General features: G+C 45.4%; 1 protein-coding gene across 4 annotated transcripts in view; it reads right to left on the bottom strand.

Annotated features, from left to right (window-relative positions):
* The window catches only part of ADAMTSL3 (ADAMTS like 3), a 280,228-nt gene that overhangs the window by 76,639 nt on the left and 187,498 nt on the right, over positions 1-16,091 (bottom strand). For 3 of the 4 annotated variants that reach the window (XM_060282649.1, XM_060282648.1, XM_060282650.1), the window contains exons 10-12: positions 15,552-15,663; positions 13,146-13,284; positions 6,464-6,514 (exon numbers count right to left, since the gene is read on the bottom strand). In XM_060282649.1, the coding sequence (XP_060138632.1) occupies positions 6,464-6,514; positions 13,146-13,284; positions 15,552-15,663 (302 nt within the window). The remainder of the gene's footprint in view (positions 1-6,463; positions 6,515-13,145; positions 13,285-15,551; positions 15,664-16,091) is intronic. The other variant, XM_060282651.1, reaches the window with a different exon arrangement.

Below are 16,091 nucleotides of genomic sequence, written 5' to 3'. Positions count from 1 at the left end.
GCTCATCTGCTGCTCTCCTTTCATGCCGCTTAACCCAAAGGAACGATTGATGTAATATATAACACACTAAAGGATGTCTAGCTCCAGAGCTAATCTGCTGCAAGAGCTAGCACAGCGTAGTAGCAAAAAGGCCATTTAACGTATTGCACAGGAGCAAAATTCTGCAGGGGGCATTCAACACTAGGGAGCTGTGGAACAGAAGTGCATGATTTGAAAAAATCCCAGGGGGTTGCTGCTGGAAAAAACCCAGCTCCATTGTGAGTACACCCCCCCCCAACTGCAATGTGACCTACAAATTACCTTGAACCTAACACCATTATGCTGTGACTTGCCCTGGCTCCATCAGTGGCAGGAAGCCAGCAAAATGGGGTAGAAGTAGGGAAGTCTACCTCTGGACAGCAACAGTGTCCGAGCTGTGCAATGTGGTCCACAAGGACACTGGGGGTTGTATCCAATACGCAGAGTAGACCCACTGAAGTTAATGGGCATAAGTTAGTCATACCCATTAATTTCACTGAGTCTGCTCAGAGTAGGACTAACATTGCCGGTCACCCTGGGATGTTTTTATTTTCCTGGGATTTTATTCTGCATTTTTCCTTCCTTTGCTCTGGTTTCTTATTGCTGCTGTACACCTTTAACTGGTACGCGATGCTGGTTTGTTAACTATAAATTGTTCTGTTGGACTCTCCCACTGACTGCAGAGAGAGCTTTAGCAGAAAGGTGGCCTTTAGATTTTTAAAGCAAGCAAGCAAAGGCACAGAGTAATGACATCAGGAAATAGGGTAAGCTACCTTACACACTATGGAGGAAGAAGTGGAGATGTTAACACAGGGCTGCCATTTGGGCCAGCAACCCAATCTTTCTTCGAACACACATTTCTAAGTCACTGGCATGGTCTTCATCCATTTGGTGCCAGGTTAAGCCATATTTGGCAAGGGTTTTATTTGACTGACTGGCTAACCTGCTCTGTTGATTTTTAAGCTGCCATTTTAGTTTGATAAGCTGTTTTATGGTTTACCGTTGTTTGCGGCGATGGCTGTTTAAATGCTTTGTACCCTGCCCTGGTATCTGTATTGATGAAGGAATGCTTCTAAATGATTTCAATGAGTTAAATAAAATAAATACACCAGGTTGCGACCAAAGTTACTCCAAAGCAGAGTCTACCCATCGAAATTAATGGATATGACTAGTTTGGGTCCATTAATTTCAACAGGTCTACTATGTTGGCTGGATTCAATCCATAATGCACAATTCTGCTCTGGAGCAATTCCTGGTTCCCAACAGAACGTTCCTGTGTGCCACACATTTTCACAAATATAAGCATGTAAAGGGCTGGCTCAGTCCTGATCCACAGCGATGTCGACCACCAGGAGAAGGTGGTCACCAAACCAGAGGGAGGTCAGCAGGCTGAGGCTCTAGAACAGGCATGTCAAACCTGCGGCCCTCCAGATGTTTTGGCCTACAACTCCCATGATCCCTAGCTAGCAGGACCAGTGGTTGGGGAAGATGGGAATTGTAGTCCAAAACATCTGGAGGGCCGCAGGTTTGACATGCCTGCTCTAGAACAAGGTAGGAGGCAAAGGAAGGAGAGCTCAGGACCTTGGACAAGGACTGCCATTAGAAGCCCAGGCCAAGAATACAAGTAACCCCAGGTGTATCTGAGAGCAATGGGCAGGGCTTTATAAGGGCATAGGCCTGACACTGAGACAAAATGGTGGGTGGATTCCCAGGCCCAGTCACCACACAAGCTCACAAGTGGCAAAGGCCTAAGCAGGTGGCACAGTGAAGCTAAGGCAAACACCAGCATCTGTGGGCCCTGCTAGGCAGTCTGGCCCCAGGAGCTGCCCCAAGGGTACGGAGTGCTGACAGCAGCCCTGAGTATGTCCCGTCATGTTGCTAATAATTACATTTCAAAGCATACACTGAAAACATATTACTGCATAAATCTAAACAACCACCCACCACTATGTTGTGACAACATGAGCAATCACCTTGCAGGGGTGTGGGGAACATGACTCCCTCCAGATGTTGTTTGGATCCAGCTCCCATCATTCCTGGCCACTGGCCATGCTGGCAGGGGCTGATGGGAGTTGGCATCCAATGATGTCTGGTAGGCCACAGCTTGCCCATCCCTGTCCTAATGTGTTGAGAAATCTGTGGCTTCCATGCAGTTGCCCCACTCTCTCTTGCTGTGGTCCCTCTAAACCAGGCATCCCCAAACTGCGTCCCTCCAGATGTTTTGGCCTACAACTCCCATGATCCCTAGCTAACAGGACCAGTGGTCAGGGATGATGGGAATTGTAGTCCAAAACATCTGGAGGGCCGAAGTTTGGGGATGCCTGCTCTAAACACTGGCATGAGACACTCCCCCCAAAAAGGGTTGCCCGCAAGGAAATGTGGTTCTCAGACTTGAAAAAGTCCCCCTTAGGCAGACCCCTTTCTTTCAGCTCCAGCGCCTCCCCTTCCTGCTCCATCTGCCATGTGGGAACAATAATACAGACCTATTTTGCAGAGTTTCACTTTCTTGCTTGCTCATTTGGAGAACTGGTGGAAAATGCTTTTTGACAGCTGTTTGCACACATTTCTGCTGTCTGGGGTGGTGCACAAGGCGCATGCCGAACACTTTATAGCACTGCATTAAGTGCTAAAAAGTTATTTGTTTTTAAAATAATTATCACCGGGATGTAAAATACATTTAACTGCCGAGTGAGATTAGCGGTCCGCGGATTTGTATATGCCGCAATGCAAAAGCGCCTTATGTGATGCTAGCTCAGGAAGTGTTTATGGTGTACATTTTTACAGCTGTTTTTCTTTATCTCAGCAATTTAAAACACACTCCCTCGTCCCATAGTCCTAGGAGTCAAGTTCCAGGTGGGACAAGGGGCCTAGTAGGCCATGCAGTTTGATAGATACTTTCCAGAGTCTGCGTCTGTCAAGGCATCCCTCAACACTCCTGCAAGCCTGAACTATGCGGGAGCCATTCCAAAAGCCTTCAAAGGTAGAGGTGCGCGTGTGTGTGTACAGAGGTGGGGGAACATTTATCCTGGTGATTTCCCACCTCCTTCTTTCAAAAGATTGCTCCATCTGTTAAAACAGTCCGGGAGTGCATTTACAACTTGAGCCACAGCTCAGCTCAGTGGACTCCCACCGCTCTATGCCCCAGGCTTCTCATTTGGCTAATGAAGGCAACACAGTGCACTATACGGTCGTAAAGGAAGCTTGCATATGGCCCTACTATTTATAGATGACTGGTGCTCAAGAAACAGCAAGCAAAGTCACAGGAAGCTACCTTTTACCAAGTCAGGGCAGTGGTCCATTTAGCTCACAGGTGTCTACGCTGATTGGCAGAGGCTCTCCAGAGTTTTTTTTGGGGGGAAGGGGTGTGCGCGCGCCTCCCGGCCAAGATGTTGGGGAATAACCTGAGACTGTCTGCACGCAGCACATGTGCTCTAATACTTCCCCGCCAAGCTGGGGTTAAGCACTTTGTCTTAACTTCTGCTGTGTGTGAAGACAGCAGGTGTCACAGAGCTCATACAAGGAAACCCATGTGTCGGGGGGGGGGACTTCCTATTCTCTGCATCGCAAGGGTTGCAGGAAAGAGCTCAAGTCGGAATGTTAAGGGCAGAGGAGTGAATCTCCTGCAAAATCTCAAGCCACTCCTTCAGGGGCAGAACTATCAAAGTGAAACTGAGTCCAGGAGCGACCGGTTCCTTTGATTCTCTGAAGGAGGAAGTGATTGTGCAGAGTACGGATTGGCTACCTGTTGCAACAGTCAAAAAGCTACTTCCTGTCCAACACCCCCCCCCCAAAAAAGCTGGCTGTGCAGAATGCAAACTGGTTGGCCACTACAGCAACCACAAAGCCACTGTTTCTGTTCAGCCAAAGCCTAAAGAAACAAACATTATTATTTGTTTAAGAGAAGGCGCTGAATGCATACTGAAATGGATAAACTTAGTGGGTACTTTGTGGGGTGGGGGTGTCAGTAGAGGAAAGAAGCCACAGTAGTATAACCTACACTCAACTCTAGAAACCTGATCCTCAGAAGGCTTGGAGCCGTAGTGAACTCTTGGTACAGGATAAAACTAATGGGGGACAGAGATGGGCAACCTATAGATGTTCTTTGATGATATTATTTGTGCTATCATTATCTATCACCTACGCAGTCATCTCAAGATAATGTAAAATAAAAACAGAAAAAAACCAGCTGGTACATTTAAAACAAAACTAGAACAATGCAAAATAGATACTCAGGGCAAAGAACCATTTATTCAGCTGGGAGGAACTGTCTTCAATTGTTGCTGGAAAGAGCAGGCAGTGGGTGCATATTGTGTCACAACAGGCATACTATTCCACAAGAAAGGGGCCACCATGCTAAAAGCCCTGCTCAGAGGTATTGTAGAGTGGGCTTCTGAGATCTTTGGAACCTGTAGGATAAATTTTCCTTCAGACTGCAGGGATCTACTGGATATAGAAGGCTGAAGGTGGTTGCTCACTTAACCTGCTCCTGAGCTGTATGAGGACTTGTATATTCATGCCAACATCGTGAACTTGGCCCAGTAGCAGGCTGGCAGCCAGTGCAAATCCCACAAGCAAGATGTTATATGCTGTTGATAGTTTGCCCCTACAAGCAATCCAGCTGCCACATTCTGCACTACCTGCAGCCTCCAGACCAACCCCAAAGGCAGCCCCACACAGAGCATACTGTAGTAGTCCAACCGCGAGGTTACCAATAACAACCCCCATTATCCTCAACTACTGGCCATGTTGCTGATGGGAGTTGGAAGTCCAGCAACACCTGGAGGGCCACATCTCCACCCCCAATGAAGAGAAAAATTAAGTGTGCCTTAGGCTGGAAAGTGAAAAAATTCTGACATTCTCTCAGTCACATGAGAGCTGCTTATTTGCTGGTAGGTGGAAAAAGCCATACAAGCCGGTCTCTGCCTACACGGCTGGGTCATTAAAATATTCTTGAGCTCGTTTCAGACACACAGTTCAAATGAGTGCTTTATATGAGTATGCATTTGCCAACAGAGGCATGCACACTCCTCCAACTACTGCTTGTTCGGAGGTTATGCAGGTTTTTGTGATGCTCAACCGCTCCCCTCCTGCAAAACCCACTTTAACCCAAAATATAGGTGGCGTCCAAATAATCAAATGGACCCTTCTTAGGTCAAGTGTTGGGAGCCTCTAGATGTTGCTAACTATGACTCCCATCATTCCTAGCCATTGGCAATGCTTGCTGGGGCTGATGGGAGTTGAAGTTCAGCAACATCTGGAAAGCCAAAAAAATCCCCACACCTAACCAAACCAAATATTGCCTATTTCCAGCTCTGGAACATTTGGGGACCAGGTATTTGTTTGCTCATTTAGTCTGGTCTGGCTGTTACCACAAGCGTTGGAAAACCCCACAAAACCCATAAGCAGAGAGAATAGTGAGGCAAGTCCACAGACTACTTGGCAATGAGAAATCATACTACCTTAAATTCTCTGAGAGTGATGGTGGTTTGGAACGCCCTCTTGTCAATCAACCCTCTCCAGACTTTGCCCCACTGAACACATCTGCAGTGTTGAGTCTGGAGTGTTGGTTTTTTAAAATCCCTTTGCTAGGACTTGGCTTTATTTAGCTGATTGATACACTATACTCAACAATTGCTATCTTGCACATAACTTACTAATGGAGCCCATGCACTTGAAGCGGGCAAGTGCATTAGTGGCAGGTCGCGCTCTTTAAGTGCCATGTGCTTTGGTGCGAACTTATCTCAAGAACTCAACGTCATGGGCTGTCAAGCTCAGTCATGCCATCTATGGCAAACAGTTACTGCTAGTCTTCATCTTGGGTAGGCAGGCATCTGAACAAATGATACAAACTAATTACTGTACCGTATTTTTCCGTGTATAACACATCCATGTGTATAAGACTCAAATTTAAGAAAATGGGGGAGGAGGAGATAGCCCAGAGTTGTTGAGCTTTTTGGGGTGAGGATTGCCCAGAGTTGTTGAGGTTTCTTTGGGAGGGATTGCCCAGAGTTGTTTTTCGGGGGGGGGGGATGCTGAAAATCACTAACCCAACTGAGAAATGCTGACAATCGCTCACGTCACCAATGATAACATGCAGACGGCAATCACACGCCCAATCGCCGAAGCGGCAGCCAATCCAGAGCAGCCCTTGCCACAACAACCAATCACCCACACAATTTCCAATGCAGCAACCAATCCAAAGCAGCGCTTGACGCAGCCACCAATCACCCACAAAACCACCGCTGACAAGCTCCTACTCACGCCTGCAACCAATCACCCGTCTCGCCCCCCCCACTATCCGTGTATAATAAAACCCCAGTTTCTAAACATTTTTTGGGGTAAAAATCCCTCGTCTTATACATGGAAAAGTACGGTACACTGTATTATACTATTAATGGAAGGCTAATCTCAACAGCAACCTGCATCTTATAGAGGCCATACATACCGAGGAAGTGGCTGGAAGTGGTCGTAAGGCATGATTTCCTTGAATCCGTCACTGTGAACAAGACAAGCATTTGCAAAGTTATTTGCGGAACACCAGGCTGGGCTTTTCTTTGTCATGAATATATTCATTTGAACACCCATTAGAATTTCTGGAAACAACTAGTTTGTGAGGTGGGTATCCCTCGCGCTGCCTATTGAACCCATTCAGATCTTAGCAACTGAACCGGTTTGTTCTCAAGCTTCTATGCAATTCCTGTGAAAGGTCCTAAAAGCAAAGCCCTGCTGCAAAGTTTCTAGCAGTCCAAGGCAAGACCAGCCCTACCATTAGGCAGAGCGAAGTAGCTACCTCAGGCAGTAAAAGCTGGGAGCAGCAACAAGATAATGAAGGATAGACCTGTGTGTGCCATTTGCATGGCAAACCCACAAACAAGATAACTTGCCACCCTCAGCACCCTACTGTAACTAAGCCTAAGCATGTGCTATCTGAAATAATCACACAATTCTTCTCTTACTCTGTTGTCTCCCTTGCTACTATTTTCAGACTGTACGCCCTTTGGGGCAGGGAGCTGTTCTCCTAGGACTAAGCTACATTAGTAAAAAGAACAGCGTTTTAAGTGCATTATAAACATGAAACACCAGATGGCGCTGTAGAGCACAAAACTTTTCTGTGCGATTTTACACAGGTTCCCCCCCCCTTTTGTTATAACGATTTAATTTATGACTTCTATATAGCGTTTTTTTTCCTGGGTGTAGATCCACCCCCAGTATCTGTAATCTACCATGTATTAATCCTAGGCTAACTGGGACTGCAAACGACCAAGCCTCAAAGCCTTCTTTGAGGACAGAAGACAAGAGAAGACCACCTCAAGACCACACAGGCCTGGGATAAGATTTAGGAAACCAGCCTCCTGCCATTTTCAGGTCAAAATGGTGGCAATCTACTCTATGCCAGAAAAGAGAAAATGCAGTACCAAAAGAGGACAAAAGTGAATACACATCTGCATACAAATTGCATAAACTTATTATATGCAAATGTGGAAATGAGTAGCACAACTTAAACAGAAATGCAATTCATCTCAACCCTCAGGGCAGAAGACTGTGATCGAGTGTTCTGCTCAGTCTGCTGTCCATTTCTGTTAACGCCTCTCCTCTTTCCAGAGGGGAGGGGTCGTGAGCAAGAATCACTTCCTGGGCCCGCTTTCATGCCCCCCCCAGCCAATCCAGTTTAGCCGCGTTTAAAAGGCTGCAGGCCCACGAGCTCTTCCTTGTTTTGTTCCCGCTTCCTTGGATCACCCTTCCTCCCTCCCTCTAGCATCTGACCTTGCTATGGACCTCGGTTGGTTGCCTGTTCAGGGGGCCTGGTAGGAATTTTTTTCCCACTTGGCAGATTGGCACCAGCCACTTTGGTTTTTCACCTACCCCGTGGCAAATCATCACAGCTTTGTAAGGTTTGGTGGTTAGGCATTGGAAAATGTGTTGTGTGTTGGAGGGCAGGTTGTGGCCATCACCTACCCCTCCCCTTGAAGGGTATTCCGTTAAAGGAATCCGATGGCCGTGGTTCCTGTCTGATGCCCGGGTGGTGGCTAGGGCCATGGCACAACCCTCCGGTGACTCTAGGGGAAAGCTTCCAGTTGATTTGCATCAACAAGCTCCTGCTAAAGGTTGTTAACCCTTGTGTGACTCCCTGCAGAATGGGCAGGAGTCAAGTATAGTCTATTCGGATCAAATGCCTAAGCCATGGGTAGGCAAACTAAGGCCCGGGGGCCGGATCTGGCCCAATCGCCTTCTAAATCCGGTCCACGGACGGTCCAGGAATCAGCATGTTTTTACATGAGTAGAATGTGCCCTTTTATTTAAAATGCATCTCTGGGTTATTTGTGGGGCATAGGAATTCGTTCATTTATTTATTTTTTCAAAATATAGTCCGGCCCCCTACAAGGTCTGAGGGACAGTGGACCGGCCCCCTGCTGAAAATTTTTGCTGACCCCTGGCCTAAGCCAATACCACTCACATTCTGTAACCAATAAAGCTGTGGCCGTCTTTAGCCCATTAACCAAAAATACTTGTGTGTCCATGTGTCTTATTTCATCACAAAGCGGGGAGCGGGGCCTCGACTCACAACTGTTAATAGACAACTACTTCAGTGCTCCTCTTGCTCTCGCTTCTTAGGGTTTCTTGATTCCTAAATCAAGATTGGACCAGGGCAGCTCTTCAAACTGAGGACTCCTTCCAAGTGCCCTCTGCCAGCTCTTCAAATAGAAGACTGTCCTATATAAAGTAGGGCACATGCCTACCCTACTGGTCAAGAAAGAAGTAGCGTCTGCCAGCTACTCCACAAGCTCCAGCTCAAGACCTCATCTCTACCTCCAGCAACTGACCTCTGGGGGCTCAACGGGAGAGCATAGACTACAGCTATGGATTTGGGCCAACCTGCCCACAACCCTGGCTGGGCCCTGACACCCCCAAGGAGGAGCAACGAGAAACAAAGCAGAACATTCACCCCATAGCATCTTAGCGCCTTTGCTTTTATAGCGCTGATATTAATGGAAAGTACTCATATTACATGTTTCCCCCCTACTTATAAAGCTCCCATCCTACTTCCAGAAGGTCCTGTAACCTTTTATGATCTGTATTCAAGTTTTGCCAGAGTGGATCTGCAGAAACAGGCCTGGTGAGTTTTGAGCATCTATGCTTCCGAGGGGGTCGCTATCGATGATTACGTTCGACTGGGATTAGAGGAAACAGGACAGTTTAGTTATAGGAAATGAAATCCACCGAGAGTGTTTCCTTTTTCTCCTTTGGATATATCTCCAGCTCTGCCAGCTGGCATTTTAATGTGAGGTTCTGGGCTAGATACTGTAGTGTTATTTTAAGATACTTTAGCAGAGCCAGGAAACAGCACCAGACGGTCCAACAGCCAGCGTGCCTTAAATGTCATTGTGCAACTCAATATGGTCTATGTACAGTGCAGCAGCAGCCTTTAGGAACTTGGCAACGGCACCGTGTGGTCTTTGCACCACAAGCATCTTTCCTTTGCATCGCATTCATTTTGTTTCATTGGAGCCTGTAACCCTTAAGAAAAGAAAAATGAAAGTGTTGACTGATTAGTGTCTAAAAGGAAAGGAATGCATGTGAGATGCTGGCTTCAGGTAGATCAATGATTCCCAAACTGGGGCACACTGGTGTGGCTTCAGAGGGGTTGATGTGTGCCTTAAAAAAATTAAGGAATCCCAAGCAACAATATTGGATGCAATCATCACTCTATGCCTCGTGGAGTTGGACATTCATATTATCCTAAGCAGATGGTGGGAGTAAAGGATGCGCTAGCATTTCCAGATGCAGTTTGTACGTCATGTCACTTGCTCAGAGAAATTCCAGAAGCATCGCCATTGTCAAGAGCTACTACATCTGTGTGCAGCCGCCCCGTGTAGTAAACTGCTGGAGTACAACAGTAAAGCACCTTCAGGCCGTAGACCAAGCATAGGCAAACTCAGCCCTCCAGATGTTTTGGGACCACAATTCCCATCATCCCTGACCCCTGGTCCTGTTAGCTAGGGATCATGGGAGTTGTAGTCCCAAAACATCTGGCGGGCCGAGTTTGCCTATGCCTGCAGACTGACTCTGCCCACCCAGGCTGGTCATTGGGTCATTTTGGGAAAGGAGGAGGGCTTCCTTTTTTCAGTTGAGCCTTGCGTGAGCGCCAAGGTCTTCCTGGGCTCCGAGTGCCCCTGTGATCCTGAAATCTGGCTTGTTTTTTGGTCCTGACTTGGATCGACATGCAGCTTCTGACTCCCAACTCATGGCTTATCTCAGGCAGCTGCCCAGAGCCCAGCCCTACAGATCTTCATTGTTTAGTCTGGGGACAAGTCAATATGGTGACCTCCAGAAATTGTGATACAGGGAACCAAGCAGAGGGTCTTCTCGGCAGTGGCACCCACCCTGTGGAACGCCCTCCCATCAGATGTCAAGGAAATAAACTATCTGAGTTTTAGAAGACATCTGTTCAGGTAAGCTTTTAATGGTTGGGGTTTTATTGTGTTTTTAATATTTTGTGGCTGGGAAAACCCTGTCAGATTGGTGGCATATAAATGACAACAACAACAACAACAACAACAACAACAACAACAACAACAACAACAACAGACTAAACTCTCTCACATCCTTGGCCCTAGGGCATGTTGTCTGGGGCTGATGGGAGTTGTCCCAAATGTCTGGAAGAAACCAGGTTGGTTACTCTTGGCTTAGCCAAAGGCTATCAGTCATATAATAGTACATCATACAAATTATGATGTAAGCAAACATAATCCAGTACAATATCCAATGCCTTTTACAACAATAATACTATATAAAAAACTATAGCACTCAATACAGAAAAGACAGGCTCCCATCCATTTATAATTTAACTCAACTCTTTAACAACAAAATTCACAGCCCCCTGTAATCTGACATTTTCCATTCACAATTTATTCTAAATTGTGTTGCCAGTCAGCCATATGGGATTTGACTCATTCATTTTTAATAGACAAAAAAACCACAACTAGAAAACTAGCTAGGTCAAGTATGTAAGTTTTGCTATATATAGTGGCCTGGGGAGGAGGGCAATGTTCTTTGAGGATTAATCTCTGCCAACAAGCCATGAACATCTAAATCCAAAATATGCTGCCTAACCACTTCCAAAGCTTTCTATTCTGCCTGCATTAACAAATAAAATAAAATAAAAATTCACATGAGGATCCTATCACAGCGGTTCACTTCTTAGTGACTGATTTAACTCAGTCACTGTCTGGGATATAAATAAGTGCTAACTTTGAAAGCTTCTGGCTATTTCCATAGAATAATTTTATCCTTTAATAATGTTACCATCCTGGTATTCAGTGAAGATGACAACTTTGACAGACTAGCTTTAGCTCGTAACAAGAAAGGTGGTGTTCTGTTTGTTACAAGGAATACAAGGTGTTCTGAATGGAATCAGTAGACCTTTGAGATCCGTATTACCTGAAAGCTGTGCTTCACAGCTGAGAAATGTTTAAGCGAAGGGAGAATTAACTGACCACTTTCTTAATTGTTTAGCTAACATTTTCTTCAGCTGGCTCTGCGTTCGCTTGAAAGCATCCGGGGCTAGTGAAAGTGTTGCTGCAATTCTTTACACCCTTTGCTTAATTCAATGAAAACTTCCCAATAGTGAGTTGCTCTGGCTTCTTGCATGTTAGCCAATGCTCCCTTTACTTCACATGTAGCATTCCAGAAATATCTATCATCAAACCATGAGTCAGTCTGTTTTCTTCTTCCCCCAAATCCTGATGTAATCACCAACTTTAATCCCAATAATTAAAACAAAATTCAAAGTATGTCGCCATTTCTCCAGCATTCAAAGGCAGCAAAGGTTACTAATTCGCCTCAAAATCAAGCAAATTTGCCCCAGTCTAAGGAAGGCTACTTCCAGACTGTGGTACCATAAAAGCTGAAACACTTCCACTTAGGCAGCCAGTGTCAGAGAAACAGACATACAATGCAGAACAATTGCTCTGTTTGGGAAAAATATGGATACCCCCTTCCTCCTCCACTCTTGCATGACTATTCAGTATATGGGAGTAAGCTTTAACTATCCAACTCCAAATCAGATAAACTATTTAGCCTTGTTAATTTCGGAGTCTAATTTCCATCTTTTTTTAAAAAAATAAGAATATTACGAGTTGAAAAAAAGAAAAAGAACACATAAAACATTTTAAAAAGGCAGAAGAAAACAACAATAAGTAGGGTTGCCATGTGTCCTCTTTTTCTGGGACATGTCCTCTTTGTCATGGGTAAAAATTGGGACAAATTGCATTCATTTGTTTTGAATGGCCATCATGGCATCCTCTTTTTTGCTCTTCGAAATATGGCAACCCTAAACAATTATTACAAAAAATATAATTAAGATTACAGAACTATATAACGTACAGTAGTGCTTCGCAAGACGAATTTATTTCGTTCCGCGAGTCGATTCGTTTTGCGAAAAATTCGCCTTGCAAATCGCGGTTTCCCATAGGAATGCATTGCAATTTCTTTTTTCCCCCATAGGAATTCATTAATTAAATTTCAATGCATTCCTATGGGAAACCGCGATCCGCAAGACGGATTTTTCGCAAAACGAATTTGTCTTGCGATTCACCATCAGATCGCAAGACGCATTCATCTTGCGAAAAATTCATCTTGCAGGGCATTCGTCTTGTGAGGTACTGTTTCCCTGAAATATACATTGATTCATGAGTCACTATGGTTCCGACAAATACGTTCCAAATATAAATAAATTTGTGCATATATAATCTCCGTCTGAAAGCGATCTGCTTAAATTATCCCTTCTTTCCCTACCAATAATGACAAGAACTTTTGGCTCAGCCCTTCTTGTTCGAGAACAGCAGCGGCGAATATGGTGCCTTCCGAATGCTGCTAAACTACAACTCTCATCAGCCCCAGCAAGCACAGCCAGTGATCAGGGAGGATGGGACTTATAGCCCTGCAGCATCTGGAGGGCTACATCTGCCCAAGAACAGTAAGTTCAATTTCCAAGAAATAATACTGGTGGTCACTATTTCTTTCTTTACTGAAAAGCAAAACCTCCCCTCCACCACTGATGCAAACACCCGGCTCCCCAGTGCGCCGACTGGGATCCACCCATCCATTTATAAATTTGCAATGCAAACCTTGAAGGGCAGGGATCCATATTGCACTCCTTCAGCTTAGGCTTTGGTTTCTTGTTTTCAGGATAGTAATGGCAGTACTGATCTGGCACCACACGCTTTGAACGGATATCCACACACTCTGCAGAGTTCAGCTGGTAGCCTACATTGGGGAGAGGAATATGCATTGCATTTAAGTGGAAACCAACATACAGGCGCACCTTGGTTCTCGAACAGAATGCGTTCCGGGAGTCCATTCGACTCCCAGCATTCGGCTTCCGAAAATCGTTCAAAAACCCGAACACTCACTTCTGGTTTTTGATCGTTCAGGAGCCGAAACGTACCAGTTCCAAGGCGTTCGGCAACCAAGGATATATCATACCTGCCAAGTTGCTGTCAGAGAAATAAGGGACCGGGCCGGAAATAGCAGACCGGAAGTAGCGCTGCCGCCATTTTGGAACTGGGCGGAGCATGCTCAGAAGTGACTTTTGATGCTGCTTTGCCCAGTTCCAAAATGGCCACCGTGCCAGAAGTCGCACTGCAGCCATTTTGGAACTGGGCAGAGCAGCATCAAAAGTCGCTTCTGAGCATGCTCCGCCCAGTTCCAAAATGGCCACCGCGCCAGAATAAACCGGGAAAAAACAAAAAAATCCATTTTTTCAGCTAGGAACAGCTGGAAAAACGGGGATTTCCCAGGGAAAACGGGAGACTTGGCAGCTATGGGATATATGGATAGATTTGTGTGTTCTGCCTCCCTTCCTCCTCCACTCTCACATGTGCCCCCAACTCCAGACTTCTCACCTTCACTCGTAATGCCCCCTATGAACATAAACACTATTTGCAAAGTGTATTCACATCCCTCTTCCATGCACATGCAAACATTCTTGCATACGCTCCAACTGTCAGCTAACACTTTGGTAATGCCGTCCTTTCTTGCCGCACTTCTTCCCTCCAACAGCACACATCCCCGTGTGCCTGAAAGGCCTTGTGCGATGACAACTTTCAAGCCTTCCGAGGGCTGGGAAGGTTCATAAACATTTCATAACTCCTCAGCAGCTGAGCCCAATGACTCAAGAGGACTCATTTCAATCGGCTGAGGCCAGCGCTCTCAGCGCCAACAGCGATGCGAGTTTCAAAAACCAAACAAACCGCTGCCTGTTCTTGACCCCACTTGCGCCAACTACGGCACGCAGGCCAAACACTCGTCGCTGAAAAGGTTGCAAACCTTTGGACAGGTGAGCAGACTTGCAAACTCTGTGGCACACTTGTGAGGGACAAGACTTCACAGTCTCTGTAGATCCATTAAAGATGCAGTTGCAGCAGCAGTAACTTAGAAGGACCAGGGAGAGGACATTTTGCACAATTATCCCGTTCCCTTGCCTGCAACAGTGCCTTGATCAGTCACCACTGCTTTTTTTTTTTTTAAAAAAAGGTCTTGGCTATCATCCTAAATTTCCTTCTATAACTGTAATGAATTTCGTGAAATGGAAATGCCCCGCCTTCCATTTCCCTCTATAGCCCTCTGTGCACCACAACTCTAATCCTAGCCAGGCATGTAAAGCTGTTGTGTATTTTAATTTGCAATTTTACCTTACATTTCAAACTATTGTTTTAATTCAACTTGCTTTCTAAATGAATTTGTCTTGAATGCTGATTTTTATTGACAATGCTGATGTGTATTTTTATATTCTTCGCAAACCGCTTAGAGGTTTTATGTACAGTTAAGCAATACACAGTTTCCCATTAAATAAATCAAACATTACAGTGGTACCTTGGTTCCTGAATGGCTTAGCTGTCAAACAAATTGGCTCCCGAGCGCCACAAACCCGAAAGTAAGTGTTCCAGTTTGCGAACATTTTTCAGAAGCTGAACATCCGACGCGGCTTCCGATTGAGTGCAGGAAGCCGAGCCTTGGTTTTTGAATGGTTTTGGGAGTTGAACGGACTCCTGGAACGGATTAAGTTTGAGAACCAAGGTACCGCTGTCCCTTGTGGGAGTTCTGCCTTAGATAAACCATGGCTACCTCTGCTTCACCCTACCCCCATCTAGGATAAAGAAATACAAATACCTGCCGGTCTTTTAAAGCTTTTTTTAATAGTAGCTACCAGTGCCTATTTTTCTAGAAAAAGAGGTGCCGGAACTCACCTTGTTCTTTTATAATGCCATAGGCGCCCACCTGAGAAGGGCTGGAACTGAGTTCCGGATGAAGAAAAAGCCCTGGTAGCTACACCAAAAACATCACCACGTACTAAACTAGCTGCAAATGTTGGCCTTCTGCACTGCAAACAGGGAGGAGCTCAGTGTTACAACCCAGCATGAATTTATAGCATTAAAAAAAGAAAAGAAAAAAAAGAATGCAGCTAGAAAGCTGTAAATCCACCACTTAAAATCCACAGCTGTACACACTCCCAAGCCACATCCGTTACTTACCTCCTCCACATGTCACAGTGCAGGGGAAGAACTCTGTCTGTCTCCACTGATGACTTATGGGTTGGTAGAAAAAGAATTGAACCACGCTGTCTTTGGGGGCAGCATACCTGGTCTAGAGAGAGTCCCATTACAACACATTTGTATACCGAGGGCCAGCGCTCTATGGCCTGTCACAGAATAATTCATGTGCAAAGTGTAGCGCAGAAAGCGGTGTGAAGAAAAAAATAGGCAAGGGGGGAATTCAGAAACATTGCAAGCAGGAAATCTGGAGTACAGTGGTAGGTACCTCTACTTATGAATAACTCTGCTTACGAATGTTTCTACTTACGAATAGAGCTCCATCTGCCATCTTGGATGCGGTTTAGATAGGGTTGCTTCTACTTACGAATTTTTTCTCCCAATGCATTCCTATGGGATTCGACTTACAATTTTTTTCGACTTACAAATGTGTGTTCGGAACGCATTAAATTCATAAGTAGAGGTACCACTGTACTATAATTTAAAGCAGAAAGGGTTTTGTTTATTAGGCACTGTTGGCTT

Source organism: Zootoca vivipara, chromosome 14 (assembly GCF_963506605.1).
Source record: "Zootoca vivipara chromosome 14, rZooViv1.1, whole genome shotgun sequence".
Classification (NCBI taxonomy): domain Eukaryota; kingdom Metazoa; phylum Chordata; class Lepidosauria; order Squamata; family Lacertidae; genus Zootoca; species Zootoca vivipara.
Note: the sequence above shows the minus strand (reverse complement) of the source record. Positions and strands in the feature narration are given on the sequence as shown.